Raw genomic sequence first — 14357 nt, 5'->3', positions numbered from 1 at the left:
AGGATCTGATGAAAAACGTTTTATTATTTTTTTAAAAATATTAATTTCCAGTGGAGTGAGGTTCAGATGAGAAGTATTTGGCAGCTGAGTGAGGTTCAGAGGTGTGGAGCTCGAGATATATTTAAGGATGAGAAGCTTTACGGTAAAGGCTTTTAAGTCAGACCTAGTTTTAAATGTTGGTTCTGCAATTTAAAGCTGATTGACTTGAACAAATTATTTAACCTTTGTGAGCTATAAATCTCTAGACTAAAATGCAATAATACCCACCTGATGGGTTTACGTGACACATGTGAAATGATTTTACCAGTGCCTGGAACTTAAAAATCACTTAATATATGGTAGATTTTCTTTTAAATTTATAATTAAGGTTTTGTTGCTTTCTAAACATCACATTTTATCACTTACTATGTGACTTTGGGCCAGTTTCCCCCGTTTCCTGAACTTTAGTTTCCATGATTATAAAACAGAATCAATACTATAGGTGTTATACGGTCAGCGCTTGGGATATAAGTAGGTATTCAACTAGTGTTACTTTCGTAACTGTTAAAAATATAAAGTGGTCCCTCAGGACAGAAAACCTCATAAACTGCAAAGCTCTTAAGTACTCAAATTTACATTTTTCTTTGTTTTAATTATTTATAAGTACAACATTGGGACTTTCCAACTTGCAATCAAGTTCTATTTGCAATAAGACCTTTAGTTTCACCTGTGAAGGACCCTGTACCTCCCTTACCAATTCTCTCAAACCAAAAGCCTCCAACACCAGTTGGCGACTCTGGGTGGCAACGCCCTGCCAAGCAGTTGAGAGCACATCACAAAGTTACCGCCACAAAGTTACCGCCACAATGTTAACCATCTAGATGGGAGAAAGAACCAAAGCGGAACCATCATCCCTCATGGCACTGCAGAGAACACAGCCACACAGCTTTCAAGGGACATACAGACCAAACGACACAAATGATTATGATACTCCGTCACAATTACATTACAAAATATAGTTTTTGTAAGTAAGGCAAAAATGTTTCAAGGATTAAAAAAGAAAAACAGGAGTGTTAGGAGATGGGGTTGGGGGTGCATAAAAAGAAGAAAAATTCCTATCAGGAAAATATTAACTAAAGTCGAGTTAATAAACTTATGTAGACCTTAAGAAAGACATCATAGAAGCAGGAAGGCCACTTGCTAATGACAAGAGGTTTAATTTAGAGAAATTTTAAATGTGTAATCGACGTAATAAAAATATCCTCAGTCATTAGAGAGAGTAAAAATGATAGAACAAAGAAAGTGCAACTAACAAGTCTAAATTTTGAGGGGGCTATCAACACACTCAAGCCTTGAAAGGTGAACTGGTCCAAGCTAATAAAGACAAAGCGAAAGTTTATTTATATACATTCAGATTCAAGTTTATTTAGGAGGAATCACACATAGCATCACTAAGTGACCACACTGGCCACAAAATCCAGAGCAGCAAAAGCCTCAAGACAGACATGGACAAAAAGCTCAGCCTACGCAGAGACAAGGTTGTGGAAAATCAGGTGTGTAACCCCAATCCAAGCTTCACCGATGCCAAACATCCGCCAGGTTCCGCCCTTGTTCCCATGCTCACAGAAACGAAGGCACACCCCGCTGACGACTCATCCTGGGGACTCGCACCCCAGGCCTCACGGACGTCCACAGTTCAGATCCCATTCAATTACCGTCCCTGTCACCAATCACTCAAGCCCTTGAGCAGAGGCTCACAGACCCACAACCAGGATATCAGACAGATGGCAAACGTTATGTTTCCACTCCTTTTCTCTCTTCAGCTTTTATGACAGGTGAGTGCACGGTTGACTTGTGTAGACTTGGTGACAGCAAGTTCTCCATTCAAATGGTAGCCTGTTCCATTGAGGAACTGCTCCGGTGGTGGACAGATGCATTTTTTATGTTGCACTGAAATCAGCCTCTCCAGAACTACTACTACCCGTTGGTTCTAATCCTCTGATTCTAAATCAGCCTCAAGAAAAGAGGAGAAATAGAGAAGAGAAAGAGTGAGAGAGAAGATAGCAATTAACCTCAAATTCGGCAATAGTGCTGCCATATTACTTTAGATTCGGCAAAGAAACAACTAACTACAGCCCTGGGTCTCTAATGAAATAAAGCAGTGGACAAGGAAATTTAAAAATAATGAAAGATCCGATATATGAACATACAGTAGTCCCCCCTTATTCAAGGCAGACACATTCTAAGACCCTGGTGGATGCCTGAAACCACAGATAGTACTGAACCCTATATATATATATATATATAAATAAAATGTTTTTTAAATATATATATAGCCGGAGAAGCAGTGGCATTAGGAGCTCAGGTCAATAAAATGTTTTTTCCTATACATATCCAAGTTGCCAGCATCGCTGCTCTTGCGATTTGGGGCCATTACTAAAGTAAAATAAGAGTGACTCAACACAAGCACTGAGGTGCCATGACAGTTGACCTGATAACCTATGGAGCTCAGAGACTGGTGCGTGGGGAGCTGGACAAAGGGACGATTCGCATCCCAAGAGCGGGGTGGCATAGGATTTCATCATGCGACTCAGAAAGACACGCAATTTAAAACTTACGAATTGCTCGCTTCTGGAATTTTCCATTGAATATCTTCAGACTGCTGTTGACCGCGGGTAACAGAAAGCCCAGAAAGCGAAACCGCAGATAAGGGGGGACGGCTGTAAAGACCATATATAACGGGGCAGGGGGTACGGTACCTTCGGGCAAAACTTTCATTGATTCATCTCCCAAACGTTTGTACTGCCCCGGCCCCCAGCTGCCTCCATCCCCTCACTTGATCTAGCACTGGGCTTATGAGCCACACGGCTCCAGCCTAGAATGTAAAAAGAGACGGGACAGAAGGGAACTAAACATGGAACCAGAAAGTCAGTTTGTAGGTAAAGTGCTATTTCAGTTTATATCCCCAAATATGAAACTCTTGCCTCAAGCTTCTGGGGATGTGTTGTACAGCACCAGAGTGTATTTTTAGGACATTTCTACTAAATCCAACACAAGACACAAATGGTGCCACTAGAATGCTGAGTGTGGGTAAATGAGGACAAAAGCTGGACGTGGACACGTAGAACGCGCCCGCGCGTAGGGGCTTAATATTTCTGGAATCTCCGCATGGATGCCTCCTTCCCACCTACTCACTCCTAAAAGTGAAATAGAAAGGTGAAAGTCCTAACGGCCCATCTTTGCAGAATTTCTAGAGCCCTTCTTGTCCTTGGGGACCCACGATCCACACCTGCTTACAGGGTGGGGGCTGCAAAGTTCTTCTAATTAAGGTAGCGTAAAGTACGCCATGCAGTCCCCTGGGGTCTTTTTCAAGAAGTGAAACCTCCTGGTAAGGCAGAAACTTTTTTATACATCCTTCAGCTCTTGTACGTGTGTATTAAACCAAAGTAATTAGGGTGAAGCCCAAGGTAGCAGAAGCCACTGATTTCCTGTCACCTGGTATCTATCAGCGATCCCAGGCCCGGCCTGTCTCACTCACCCTGTGCATTTGTGAAAGTAGCCACCGAAGTGAACTCGGCAGCCAGCAGCGAATCAGCCCTTGAGCTCTAAGGCCTTGGAGAGTCAGGTAAGGAATCAATTTTCTTTGTTTTAATGATTAAAAGGGAGTGATGGATAAGGCATGGGACGGTTAGGGAAGATTAGAGATTCTTGGCTTTACTTCTAGGGCTTCCCTGGTCAGATTTTCTGATGGCGTCATTAATTGAGAGGAGGGGTGACATCAAGGCTTGCTGACCACCCACATCCTTCTCTCCTTCTCTCACTCCCTCCCTCCCTCCCTCCCTCTCTTCAGGGCCTGGCCAATCAACTGTGAGTCATTCCACAAAAGCAGCGGGTTGTGGCTCGTAGATTAAGCACAGTGACTAACCGGCTGGGCGCAAAGCTGGCATTCTACCACTGGCATTCTACCACTTCCGAGCCATATAATTAGACCTCTCTGTCCCTCAGTCTCCTCTTCTACAGATAGTGCCCACTGCAGTATGAAGATTAAATGAGCTAAAATCCTCAAGCTCTTAGAGCTGGCTGCCTGGAACCAAACAGGAAAATAATCAGTTGTGGCTATCATGAAAATAACTCTATTTCTCTTGGTTTAAATGTTTTTGTCTCCAAAGATATCTCGCTAAATGTAAATATCTCGCCAGATATTGTTAAGGCTCACGGCCTAACATTTCTGGAGGGAGATGGTAGATACCGAAATGAGTACGAAATCCTGCCGCCAATCCATCACGGAAGCCTAGAATAAGAGTGATGGGTTTGTAAAAGTAGGCTGGAGACAAGAGGAAACTCCCATGAAGGGGAACAAAGAGGAATTTTTAACCCTGTCATAAACCAGTACACAATATGATTCCCTTTCCGTTTCTCGTAAAATGACTCGATCTCACCGATCAGATCACCTTTTTGTCCGACATCCTGGACATCTTGTAAACCTGCTCAGGGGAAGCAGTTCCATTTAACGTTCACTTCGAGGTTTCCTGAGCATCCGGTAGGGAATGAAACAGGTTCTCCGTGTAATCAGAGTGGGGCCTCTTGCAAGATTCACAGCCCATGAAAGAAGTTACAAGATGACCTAGAAAGAAAACAGTCTGGTGACAAGAAATGCAAAAGGCCGTGGGATCTGAAAGATGGGCGGGGGCGGGGCGAGAAGAGCAGGAACAGCCTCTGGTGATGTGCATGTCTCAGGGGGAGCGTGAGTGAAAATGAAGGGGCTGGGGAAGCATTTCGCAGTGGACGAGATTCAGAGAAGCGAGCAGGAGGCATGTCCAGACCAGCGCCCCGGTGGGGAACGGTGGGGTCCGAGGTTAAGAAGGGGGGTAGGGCGGAGCTGAGAAGGGTTTCTCCAGTGGGCAAATGACACGTTGGGAAGACGGCCGCGACCTAAGCAGTGACTTAGGAAGTCTGAACTAGCAACCTGTAGAGCCTGGATGAGAAAAGAGAAAGATTCAAGGCAGAAAAGCAAGATTTTTTTTGTGCTTAAATTAGGAGAGGAAATGAGACTCAAACTCAGGGGTGACGCTGTAAGTAAAACAAAGGTCCACCTGCAAGATAAGATACCTGACAGAGGCAGAAACCACGTGACCTGGCCATCGGTTTCACTTGGGAGATAAAGGAGCAGGAGTGAGTTATGGCTCCAACTTTTTAAGCGCAGGTGAGAGGGGAAACAGGAATAGAGCGACCTGAGGGATGATGCCCGAGGGTTAGCGCAGTTTCAACAGAGTGGCTCCCGCAGAAACTAACTAGCTGCCAAGCGCGGAGGTGTGAGTGGGCGGCCAGGAAGTGGAGGAGGAGCGGGGAGCCATGACCTTTTAAGAAGCTGCGGTCAAGGACAGGGGAGATCGGGCAGTGGCTGGGGACGCTGCTAGATTAAAGGAAGGGGCTTTGGGATTGGGGGACGCCGCAGCACATTTTAATTATTAAATAAAAAGGTGCGGTGATAACCATTATTCTTCAAGTGTTAAGTACTTTATAACTTGGAAATTATCTCACGTCCTCAGCACAATACTTTGAATAGAGAGATCACGAACGTGGCAAGCGACAGAACTGGGGCTTGCTCTTTGTGCTACAGGGCACCACAAACAATGAGAGACTGACGATACAAGAACCGATTTCTCTGAAGGACTGACATCTGGGTGGAAGGAGAGGGGCTGAGGAGATGGGCCGAGGAGCACAGGCAGAGGGCATGGAAGTTAAGAACATTCTTCCTCAGAGATGAGTACCCAGGAGGCCAGAAAGGATAAAAATGCAGAACTATTTTGAGTGGCAAAGGAGGAAGTTGAGGTAACAGAAGCTGGGCAGCTTTGAAGTGCTTGGTAAATGATGGAATCAATGGACCTAAAAGTCATTACTCAAACCAGAACCCATAAAGGCTGTGAGCTCTTCTTCAGTAGATGGATACGGAAACGGTGGTACCTTTTAAAAATCAAAAGAGATTTGCAGAAGTTGCTGTAATAAAATAGAGCAGTGTCTGATGAAGTGAGTCCTGATTTTAATATAGTTTACTGAAAATAAAATCCTATTGTTATCATCTTTTGACCCATGTGGTCAGTAACCCCGAATAACGTACTCACTAGTCTTTCGGCATAACTGTGTATGTAGGGCACTGTTTAAATAATTGTGGACAATATTTTTTTTTTTTGATAGGGCAAAGCTGCAGGAATCTACAATATCCTCAGGAGTATGTGGTCTGGTTTTATATATTCCCATATAGTGAAATTTTTCATTGCCCAGCCAGTCTACAATGCCCTGGCATAAATCTATCTTCTTTCTATCTGTCTGTCTGTTTGTCTGTCTGTTTCTCTTTCTCTCTCTCTCTCTCTCTCTCTCTCTCTCTCTATCATCTATCAATCTATCTATCTATCTATTGAGATAGATGATAGATATATTTTAGAGAGTTTATTTGCATAAAAAATGAAGTAGCAGATAGGACAGGTATGTTTGTGTTTATAAACTACCGGTTACAATAATATTTATTGAAGACTTCACAGAAATATAATTTCCATAGCGAGACATCATTTTAACAAAGAAACTATTTTCCCCCAATGTTATTACTGCCATTAGCCACTACAGACACAGCCTGAGTAGAACTTACATGTATAAGTGGTTTATCTCACCAATAATACAACACAGCCTTAGGCAGTTGAAACATAAGGATAAATTAAAATAACAGTAGTCCAATCATCTCCTTCTGTCCAGTAACTGACAGTCTTTGCTCTTTAAGTCACCTTCACTCAAATGAGCCCTTTACAGAGGAGCGCGGTGACTCCCAGCCTGTTCCATGCTTGCCCTGGGAAAATCAATCGACCCCTCTGAACCTCCATTTCCTCATCTGCCAAAAGACAAAATGCCGACTTAGTAAGGAAGGTGTCGGGAGAGCTGGAACTAGATATATACACACTATCCCTGGAACATGGTAGGTGCTCAGTAAACAACTCTAGCTATCTGACCTCGCCTGGTGGGGCAGCAGAAAGAGCACCAACCAGCCTCAGAGCCATGCTGACTGCCTTCCGGTGTGGCTCTGTCAACAAGAGCAAGATCTTTAACAATGCCTGTCCCACGTCCCATCCTTGGGCCACAGTCTCCTCATTTGTCAAATTAGCAGCATGGTTTCTGAGGTTCTGACTAGCTCTAAAAAATGTGCCCGGTGACAAGAATCAGTTTGTAAACTCCCTAGTGGGCTACATTTTTGCTTGTGGTCTTGTGGGGTGGTTTGTGGTACAAAGCAGATCCTGAAGACCACATGACATCTGATCATCTAGACCTGGGACAAAATCAAACGCAAAGCATCCAGTCAAAGTCTCCTTTCTAACCTTCAGCCCGCAGCCCAGACAGATATTCTGTTTTCAATTGATTTATAGTCATCCAAATAGCACATCTATTTAAAGAAAAAGGAAAAGGTTCATACATGAAATAGGCTGAGGGATGAAACAGCCTGCTACCAAAGACATCTTATTGGATGGGTCCAACTCTTTAAATCTCTACTAGCCATGTAACTTTGAATAAGTTACCTAACTTTTCTGTGCCCTTGTTATACTCTCTACGAAAAGGGGCAACGATTCATCCCTTGTCTACTCTGCGAGGCTCAGATGAGGTGCCAGATGTGAAATCTTTATGTAACTATAAAGTGGTTACAAATGTGAGGCCCGGGAGACTCCCAGTCGCCTGTCTCATAGTACTACTGCAGGAGCCCAGCTCTGTGTGACTTCAGCAAAATAAGCCAGGCGGACAGAGTCTTGGTCTCCAGGGCCCCTTACACAACTTGTGGTCAATAAAGACAAGACCAAAGACCTGTCCCTAAAGAGAGACTTCCAGGGCCCAGGAAAGACCCAGTGGAATTCATGTAAGTACCTGACGTAACCAAATGAACTTGACACCAAATGAACCTGACACCAAATGAACACCAAAAGGAAGCTCAAGGTGAAGAAGGCTGAGCAGTCTTAAGACGTTAGCGCTGGAGCTTGGTAATATGCACTGTCTAACGTGAAAAATGAATAAACCGTGAATTCTAAGAACAGATAGCATTTGCTACTTTCTCCCTGTGTACTAGGCATTTTCACATTTACTTATTTCTCACAACATGTGTGTGAAAGGGGTATTGTTCTCATTTTTTTTTAGACGGAAACAATAGAAACTAATACTCATAAAGGTAATGATACTAAGGACAAGAATAGCAACGAAAACAGCTAATGATTATTCAGACATGGGTACTGTACATACATTTCTTTCTTTGATCATATTTGCTAACGGGCTATTAAATCCAGCCATAATTTTAGATACTGGACAAGAGAGGGCAAGGTCTCTGCTTTGATGGAATTTATATTCAAGTGGAGAGAGACAGACAATAAGCAGGCAAGCAAATAAGGTAACTCCCTGCAGTGAGAAGTGCCATGAAGCAAATACAGTAGGAGAATGCATTGTGGAGTGAGGGTTTCTCTGAGGACCTGACATTTGAGCCACAGCTGAATAAAAACACAGCAGCCATGCACAGACCGCAGTCCACTTAAGTCTACTCTATGAGACAAGAAGTATAATTATTCCCACATTACGGTGGAAGAATTTGAGGCCCAGATAATTCAAAGGACTTGCCCGAAAGTTCACAGCAAATAGCAGAAACCTAATTCAAACCTAGGCAATCTGACTCAGGAGGCCATAGTCTTACGTACAAACTAGAGAGTCGCCTTGAAGTGATTTGTTCAAGAGTTAACAGTAGACTAGAATCGGTCCTTCATTATACTGTCATGATGCCTCTGGTCCATCACAATGCACGACAGCAGATAAGCAAAGGGACGAGGACGAGTCAATACAAAATACATTTTCTGATATTAAACCATTAAGAAAAGCATCCAGGGGTGAGAGACAAACACAACACGCAGATATGTGGGCACGGCGTTCTCTACAAAGATGAAGTATGCCCCAGACGTGGTTGTCGAGAATACTGGCTGCAGTCCCTGGGTCCTTATGTCCTCACCTGAGATTCCCCCTGTGGATCCTATCTTAGAGCATGGCAGGAGGCCTGGCCTCAGATCCAAAGTTGCAAGGAAGAGGCCATGTCTACCTTCAATGACATCCATGGAGAAAATACAGAGAAAAGTATTCAGGGGCGTGGCGTAAGATAAAAGACTGAAATCCCATTCTCTCTCTTCTCAATTTATGATTTGTTTTATTTTTAGGAGTTTTGAGGGTGAAATGACGACACCCAGAAATTCAATGAGTGGGGCTTTCCCAGCAGATCCTACGAAAGGCCCCATGGCCACACAACCTGTTCAAAGAATAATTCCCAAGAGGATGCCTTCCACAGTGGGTCCCATGCAGAGGTTCTTCATGACGGAATCCAAGGCTCTGGGGGTGAGTCAGCCGCCCTCCATTCCATATCCCAGGGATTCTCTGGCCTCCGGAAGCAGATGCTGGAGGCCGGTAGAGGACTCAGCCCAATATGAAGGTGCTTGATCCAATTGGACACAGGGGTTCGGATTGGGGGTGTGCAGAGAAGTCAACACGGTGACCTTACATGCCCTTTTGATTGTGAGGTTTGCATATTGAGGGGTCTCCATCACAGTTCGTTTTTGGCATCCTAGGCACACCTGCCTTGGAAACGCCCCAGGTGGCGAGAAAATGGATCCGAACAAGACCAGCATCTTAGCACCTTCACCACTTCCTCTGGCCTTTTACACGGGCCCAAGTCCAGAGCCAGGGCTTCCGGCCTGACCTTTGCTTTCTGACTTGACGATTTCCGTTCACCTGTCTGTGCCCCTCTTCTCTCCCCAGGCTGCCCAGATTATGAATGGGCTCTTCCACATTGCCCTAGGCAGCCTCCTGATGATCCACATGAACGTGTATGCACCCATCTGTGTAACCGTGTGGTACCCGCTCTGGGGAGGCATTATGGTGAGTAAAAACTCACAACCATTCGGGGAATGAGGCAGACGAAAATGTTCAAAAGCTCCATCGGCATATACCAGATTATTTCTGTGTTGAGGAAAATATATAGGTAGGAAATAGGTTATCAGTGAAAAGAGGGTCGACTAACTTGAGCGTGAATGCCGTGGTTGAGAGTCCGTGCTCCTGCTTCACGTGAAGTCAGAGAAAGATAATTTATACAGAGAAGGAAGATTATTGAAAGCAGGACTTCTCCAAAGTCAATTTGGGGGATGGGGTGCGGGGCAGAGCACTAGACGTCTGGACGGTATAGCATGGTGTTTCAGAAAGCGAAAGGAGGTAGGAGCATCCCACCTCCTCCCAACTGGTCCTTCCTTCTTCCCTACCGTTCTGTTTAATGACTGTTGCACGCGGTGAAATTAGTCCCATCCCAAATAAATCTCCTTTTGTTCCTCAGGAGAGCAGCCTTCCTGACGGCTGTTTTATGTATATGTTTTCCAAGCCTGTAACTCTGTTGGGTGTGGGCGGGGCAGTGGTGTTTATATTACACCTTCACAGTTGCTACTACGAAGATGAGTCTGAGATTAAAACTTTCAGAACAAGGAGAGAGGGATTTAGAATAAGAGTTTTCTCCTTTTATCGTTTGAGCAGCAGAAAAGGAAAATGAGAAATCACCTTCATCTCTTCCTGCAGCAGCCCGCATTTTAATGGGGTGCCTGTGACATTCGGGCCAAATATTTCCTACATCGATTCATTCTTCATTGGTATCAAAGTCATTTAAATCATTGTGAACGTCAAAGAGCAATTCCACCATTTAAAAAAATAATAATAAAACTAAAAATAAAACTTAAATTCACAGTTTGACTATTAATTGACATGGAAATGTGAATTCTGCCTCTTTGGTCTTATTATATTCCTAGTCACAGCTCCCCAATTAGTTAAATAAAAGGCATGGAATGAATGTAGTTGAACCTGAAGGAAAGAGAAATACGACTGCTGAAAAAATAAATGAATCCGATAAAAATGGCTGGATAGTTTAGTAAAAACGGTTGAAAGTGTAGATGGCTTTTTTATAACCAGTTCTCAATGGTAAGAAGTAATGTCCCTCTCTGCCTCGCTCCCTCTGCCATTTCTCCCATCTCTCCCACACCCTTCCCCACCTGCCACCTGTCTTTTTACAGTATATCATTTCTGGATCACTCCTGGCAGCAGTGGAGACAAACTCCAGGAAGAGTCTGGCAAGTAATCGTATGTTCTTCTTTCCCAAACATCAGAGAAATAACTAATTTCTCTGTTGAAAACAAAGGCCCTTAAAGACCTTCCGAATCACAGTAGCACTGAGTTCTCTCAACCCTAAAAAGCAAAGATCTGTTACAATGCTGTTGTGATTTTATTTATGAAACACTTGGCAATGAGATCTACCTGAAACGTGTCCATGGAAACAGAATTAAAGGCAGATCGATGAAGAGTCTGCTTATGAACTTAACGACTGACAAATGCCCTGTGAGGCTAACGCATCTCTTTGGAAGCTGTGTCATTTCTCTTAGGTCGCCATTTAGGACAACTGTCTAATCACTGCTATGGTTGGCTCAAGTCCTATTTAACCTTGAGCTGTAACTTTGAGCAAGTCAGTTCACCTCCATGTACCTCTGAGTTTTCACCTATAAAATGGAGATAATAGTCCTTGCTACCGTATGCAATTGTCAATAGGATGAAATGGAGTGATATATACAGGAAAGTGTTTTGGAGGCTATAAAGAGCTATAGAGTGGTCTTGTTATATAACTCCTAAGGACACATTTACACCCAGGAAGATCGCCCCATTCTGCATGGGTCAAGGGCTTACCAATAAACGGATTGGATGGTGATGGCGTAAACTGAGATGGGGGAGACGGAGAAAGGCACAGGATCGGGAGATGAGGGTTTTTATTTTATAGTGACAAGGAGACTGAAAACAACAGAAAGAAGTGTGATGTAGGATGATTTAAGTACAGTATGTTTGTGAGTCAGAGGAATGAGGTCTGGGATGCCTTCCTAGCTTACATCCTCCAAATTTAATCAATTCCACCATTACTAACTCTTTATGTCTCCATTTCAGGTCAATTACTAACTCTTTATGTCTCCATTTCAGGTCAAAGGGAAAATGATAATGAACTCGCTGAGCCTTTTTGCTGCCATTTCTGGAATAATTCTTTTGATCATGGACATATTTAACATTACAATTTCCCATTTTTTTAAAATGGAGAGTCTGAACTTTATTAAAGCTTCCACACCATATGTGAACATATACAACTGTGAACCAGCTAACTCTCCCAGTAAAGAATATTGTTACAGCATTCGATCTGTGTTCTTGGTAAGTGTGAAATTTGATTTCTTTTCAGAGAAGAAAACTGGCATTTTTATTATGAGCATCAACTCTAGATCCAGGCTCTCTGCATCTGCTACTTATTGACTATATGGCTTTGGGCAAGCATTTTAACCACACTCTGCCTCAATATCAATTGTAAATGGGGAAGGCAACAGAATTTATCTTGCAGGGCTGTTTTGAAGGATGAGTTAATAGATGCAAAGCTTTTAGAACAGTCTCTGGTACACAGAAAGTGCTCTGTAAGTATTTGCTTTAACATTAATATTATTAATGGTATTAATGTTTTATTATTATTAAGTCGAACAGTGAAGAACTACCTAGGTTGTTATAGATATCTTTTGCTTCAAGGAGTTTTTAGTATAGAGTTTGAAGGTGTAAAAAGCATCTCCCAAGTGTGAAGAGGTTTCCTTGTGTGATACTGCCTATATACAGCTGGATACAACTTAATTTGGGACTCAGCAATTATTCTTTCCTACATAAAATTGATTCTTCAACTAATTGTTACTGCCTTGCTTTCATTTAGCAACATGCATCAACTATCCATTGTGTGTCAGTTGTGATAACGGTCAGGGTTCTAAAGAGACTCATTCTTACAGGTAGTCATCACTCACCTAAAGATTTGATCTCTTAATCATTAAATTTTGGTCAAGTCATTTACTGAACACCAACCGTACTCTTCTATTTTTCATTATTACATTTTCACCCTCATTTTTTTCTGTTGTTCTCCAGAGCATTTTCGCAGTGATGCTGGTCTTCACCTTCTTCCAGAAACTTGTGACAGCTGGCACTGTTGAGAATGAATGGAAAAAACTATGCTCCAGACCCAAAGCTGTAAGTAGTAGCCGCTCTGTCCACAATCCCCCTCCAGAAAAATCGTGTCTTACAAAGGATCATTGACAGAGGACGCGATCTGAGGGGCCCGGGAGCTTCAGGGAAAATGGCCTCGCCATATTTCTGGAAAGCAGAACATACTAATAGCGAGGAAGAGTGTCTTGAAATTTGAAATTCGTTGGTTAGACGGAGAATACAGTTCTGTGATATGTGCTCCCTCCGACCACCCTTGAGTTCTGCTTGAGTCGGGCATCCAACCTCATTCCATACTCAATGTGTAAAAGCAGGATGGCTGAAGGTTGGAGGCTGATTAAAGCTACTGGTTCCTCCACTTTCTTTCTCAGTAATGCCTTCTTCCACCCTCCCTCAACCTTTTCATCTAATCCCTCTTCCAAAAAAAAACAGGGTTGAAGAGGCTCCACAACTAAGAGATAGAAATATCTCCATGACAGATCTATTATCAAGTGCTTCAGAAACATCGAATGTCAGATTTAGATTACAGTTTAGAAATCATTAATTCCTTCGTTTTGCAGATGGGAAAAAAAATAAGATTAGAGAGAGAAAATGATTACCTCCAATCAAAGCAAATCAAAACTAACATCTGAATTCTTCTATTATTGCAGTGTTCTTTCCCCAATACTGTGTGACCATTCCAGGCAAAGTGGCACATAACTGCTGGCCTTGAGGATGAGTCTTGATAAGTGATTTGAGAAGGATCTGAGCGCCTGGGAAATTAATTCTGGGTGGGACTGAGAGGCATGTAGGAAATAACATAGAAAGCGTAAAAATGCGGAGGTGTTTGATAAATATTTGTAGAGGTTGTTGGAAAATGTGCAAATGATAAAGGTGAAGACAAGTTTACTTTTGTGTTCTAGAATGTAGTAGTTCTCCTGTCAGCTGAAGAAAAAAAAGAACAGGCCATTGAAATAAAAGAAGAAGGGGTGGAGCTGACAGAAATATCTTCCCAACCAAAGAACGAAGAAGACATTGAAATCATTCCAGTCCAAGAAGAAGAAGAAGAAGAAGAAACAGAAATACATTTTCCAGAACCTCCCCAAGATCAGGAATCCTCGCCAGTAGAAAATGAGAGCGCCCCTTAAACTATATTTTGTTTTCTGTTTCTGTTTTCTAAGCATTAGTGTTCACAGCTTCCAAGAGGCATGCTGACCCCCATTTCTTGAGGCACTCTGCATGTATCCTCTACATCTCTCTATGGTCACCCCCCCCCCCCACTTCCCACAAAACACCCATCA

General features: G+C 43.0%; 1 protein-coding gene across 1 annotated transcript; it reads left to right on the top strand.

Annotated features, from left to right (window-relative positions):
- The first annotated feature begins 3467 nt into the window (after positions 1–3467).
- On the top strand, positions 3468–14325 carry MS4A1 (membrane spanning 4-domains A1). The gene is made up of 7 exons (XM_006911246.2): positions 3468–3604; positions 9201–9375; positions 9796–9915; positions 11088–11144; positions 12037–12258; positions 13003–13104; positions 13980–14325. Exons 2-7 carry the CDS (start codon positions 9217–9219, stop codon positions 14202–14204), a joined length of 885 nt encoding a protein of 294 aa, XP_006911308.1. The 5' UTR covers positions 3468–3604; positions 9201–9216; the 3' UTR covers positions 14205–14325.
- Positions 14326–14357: the final 32 nt, after the last annotated feature.

The sequence above is a fragment of the Pteropus alecto genome, unplaced genomic scaffold (genome assembly GCF_000325575.1).
Source record: "Pteropus alecto unplaced genomic scaffold, ASM32557v1 scaffold43, whole genome shotgun sequence".
Lineage (NCBI taxonomy): Eukaryota > Metazoa > Chordata > Mammalia > Chiroptera > Pteropodidae > Pteropus > Pteropus alecto.
This window is presented reverse-complemented; position numbering and strand designations above follow the sequence as displayed.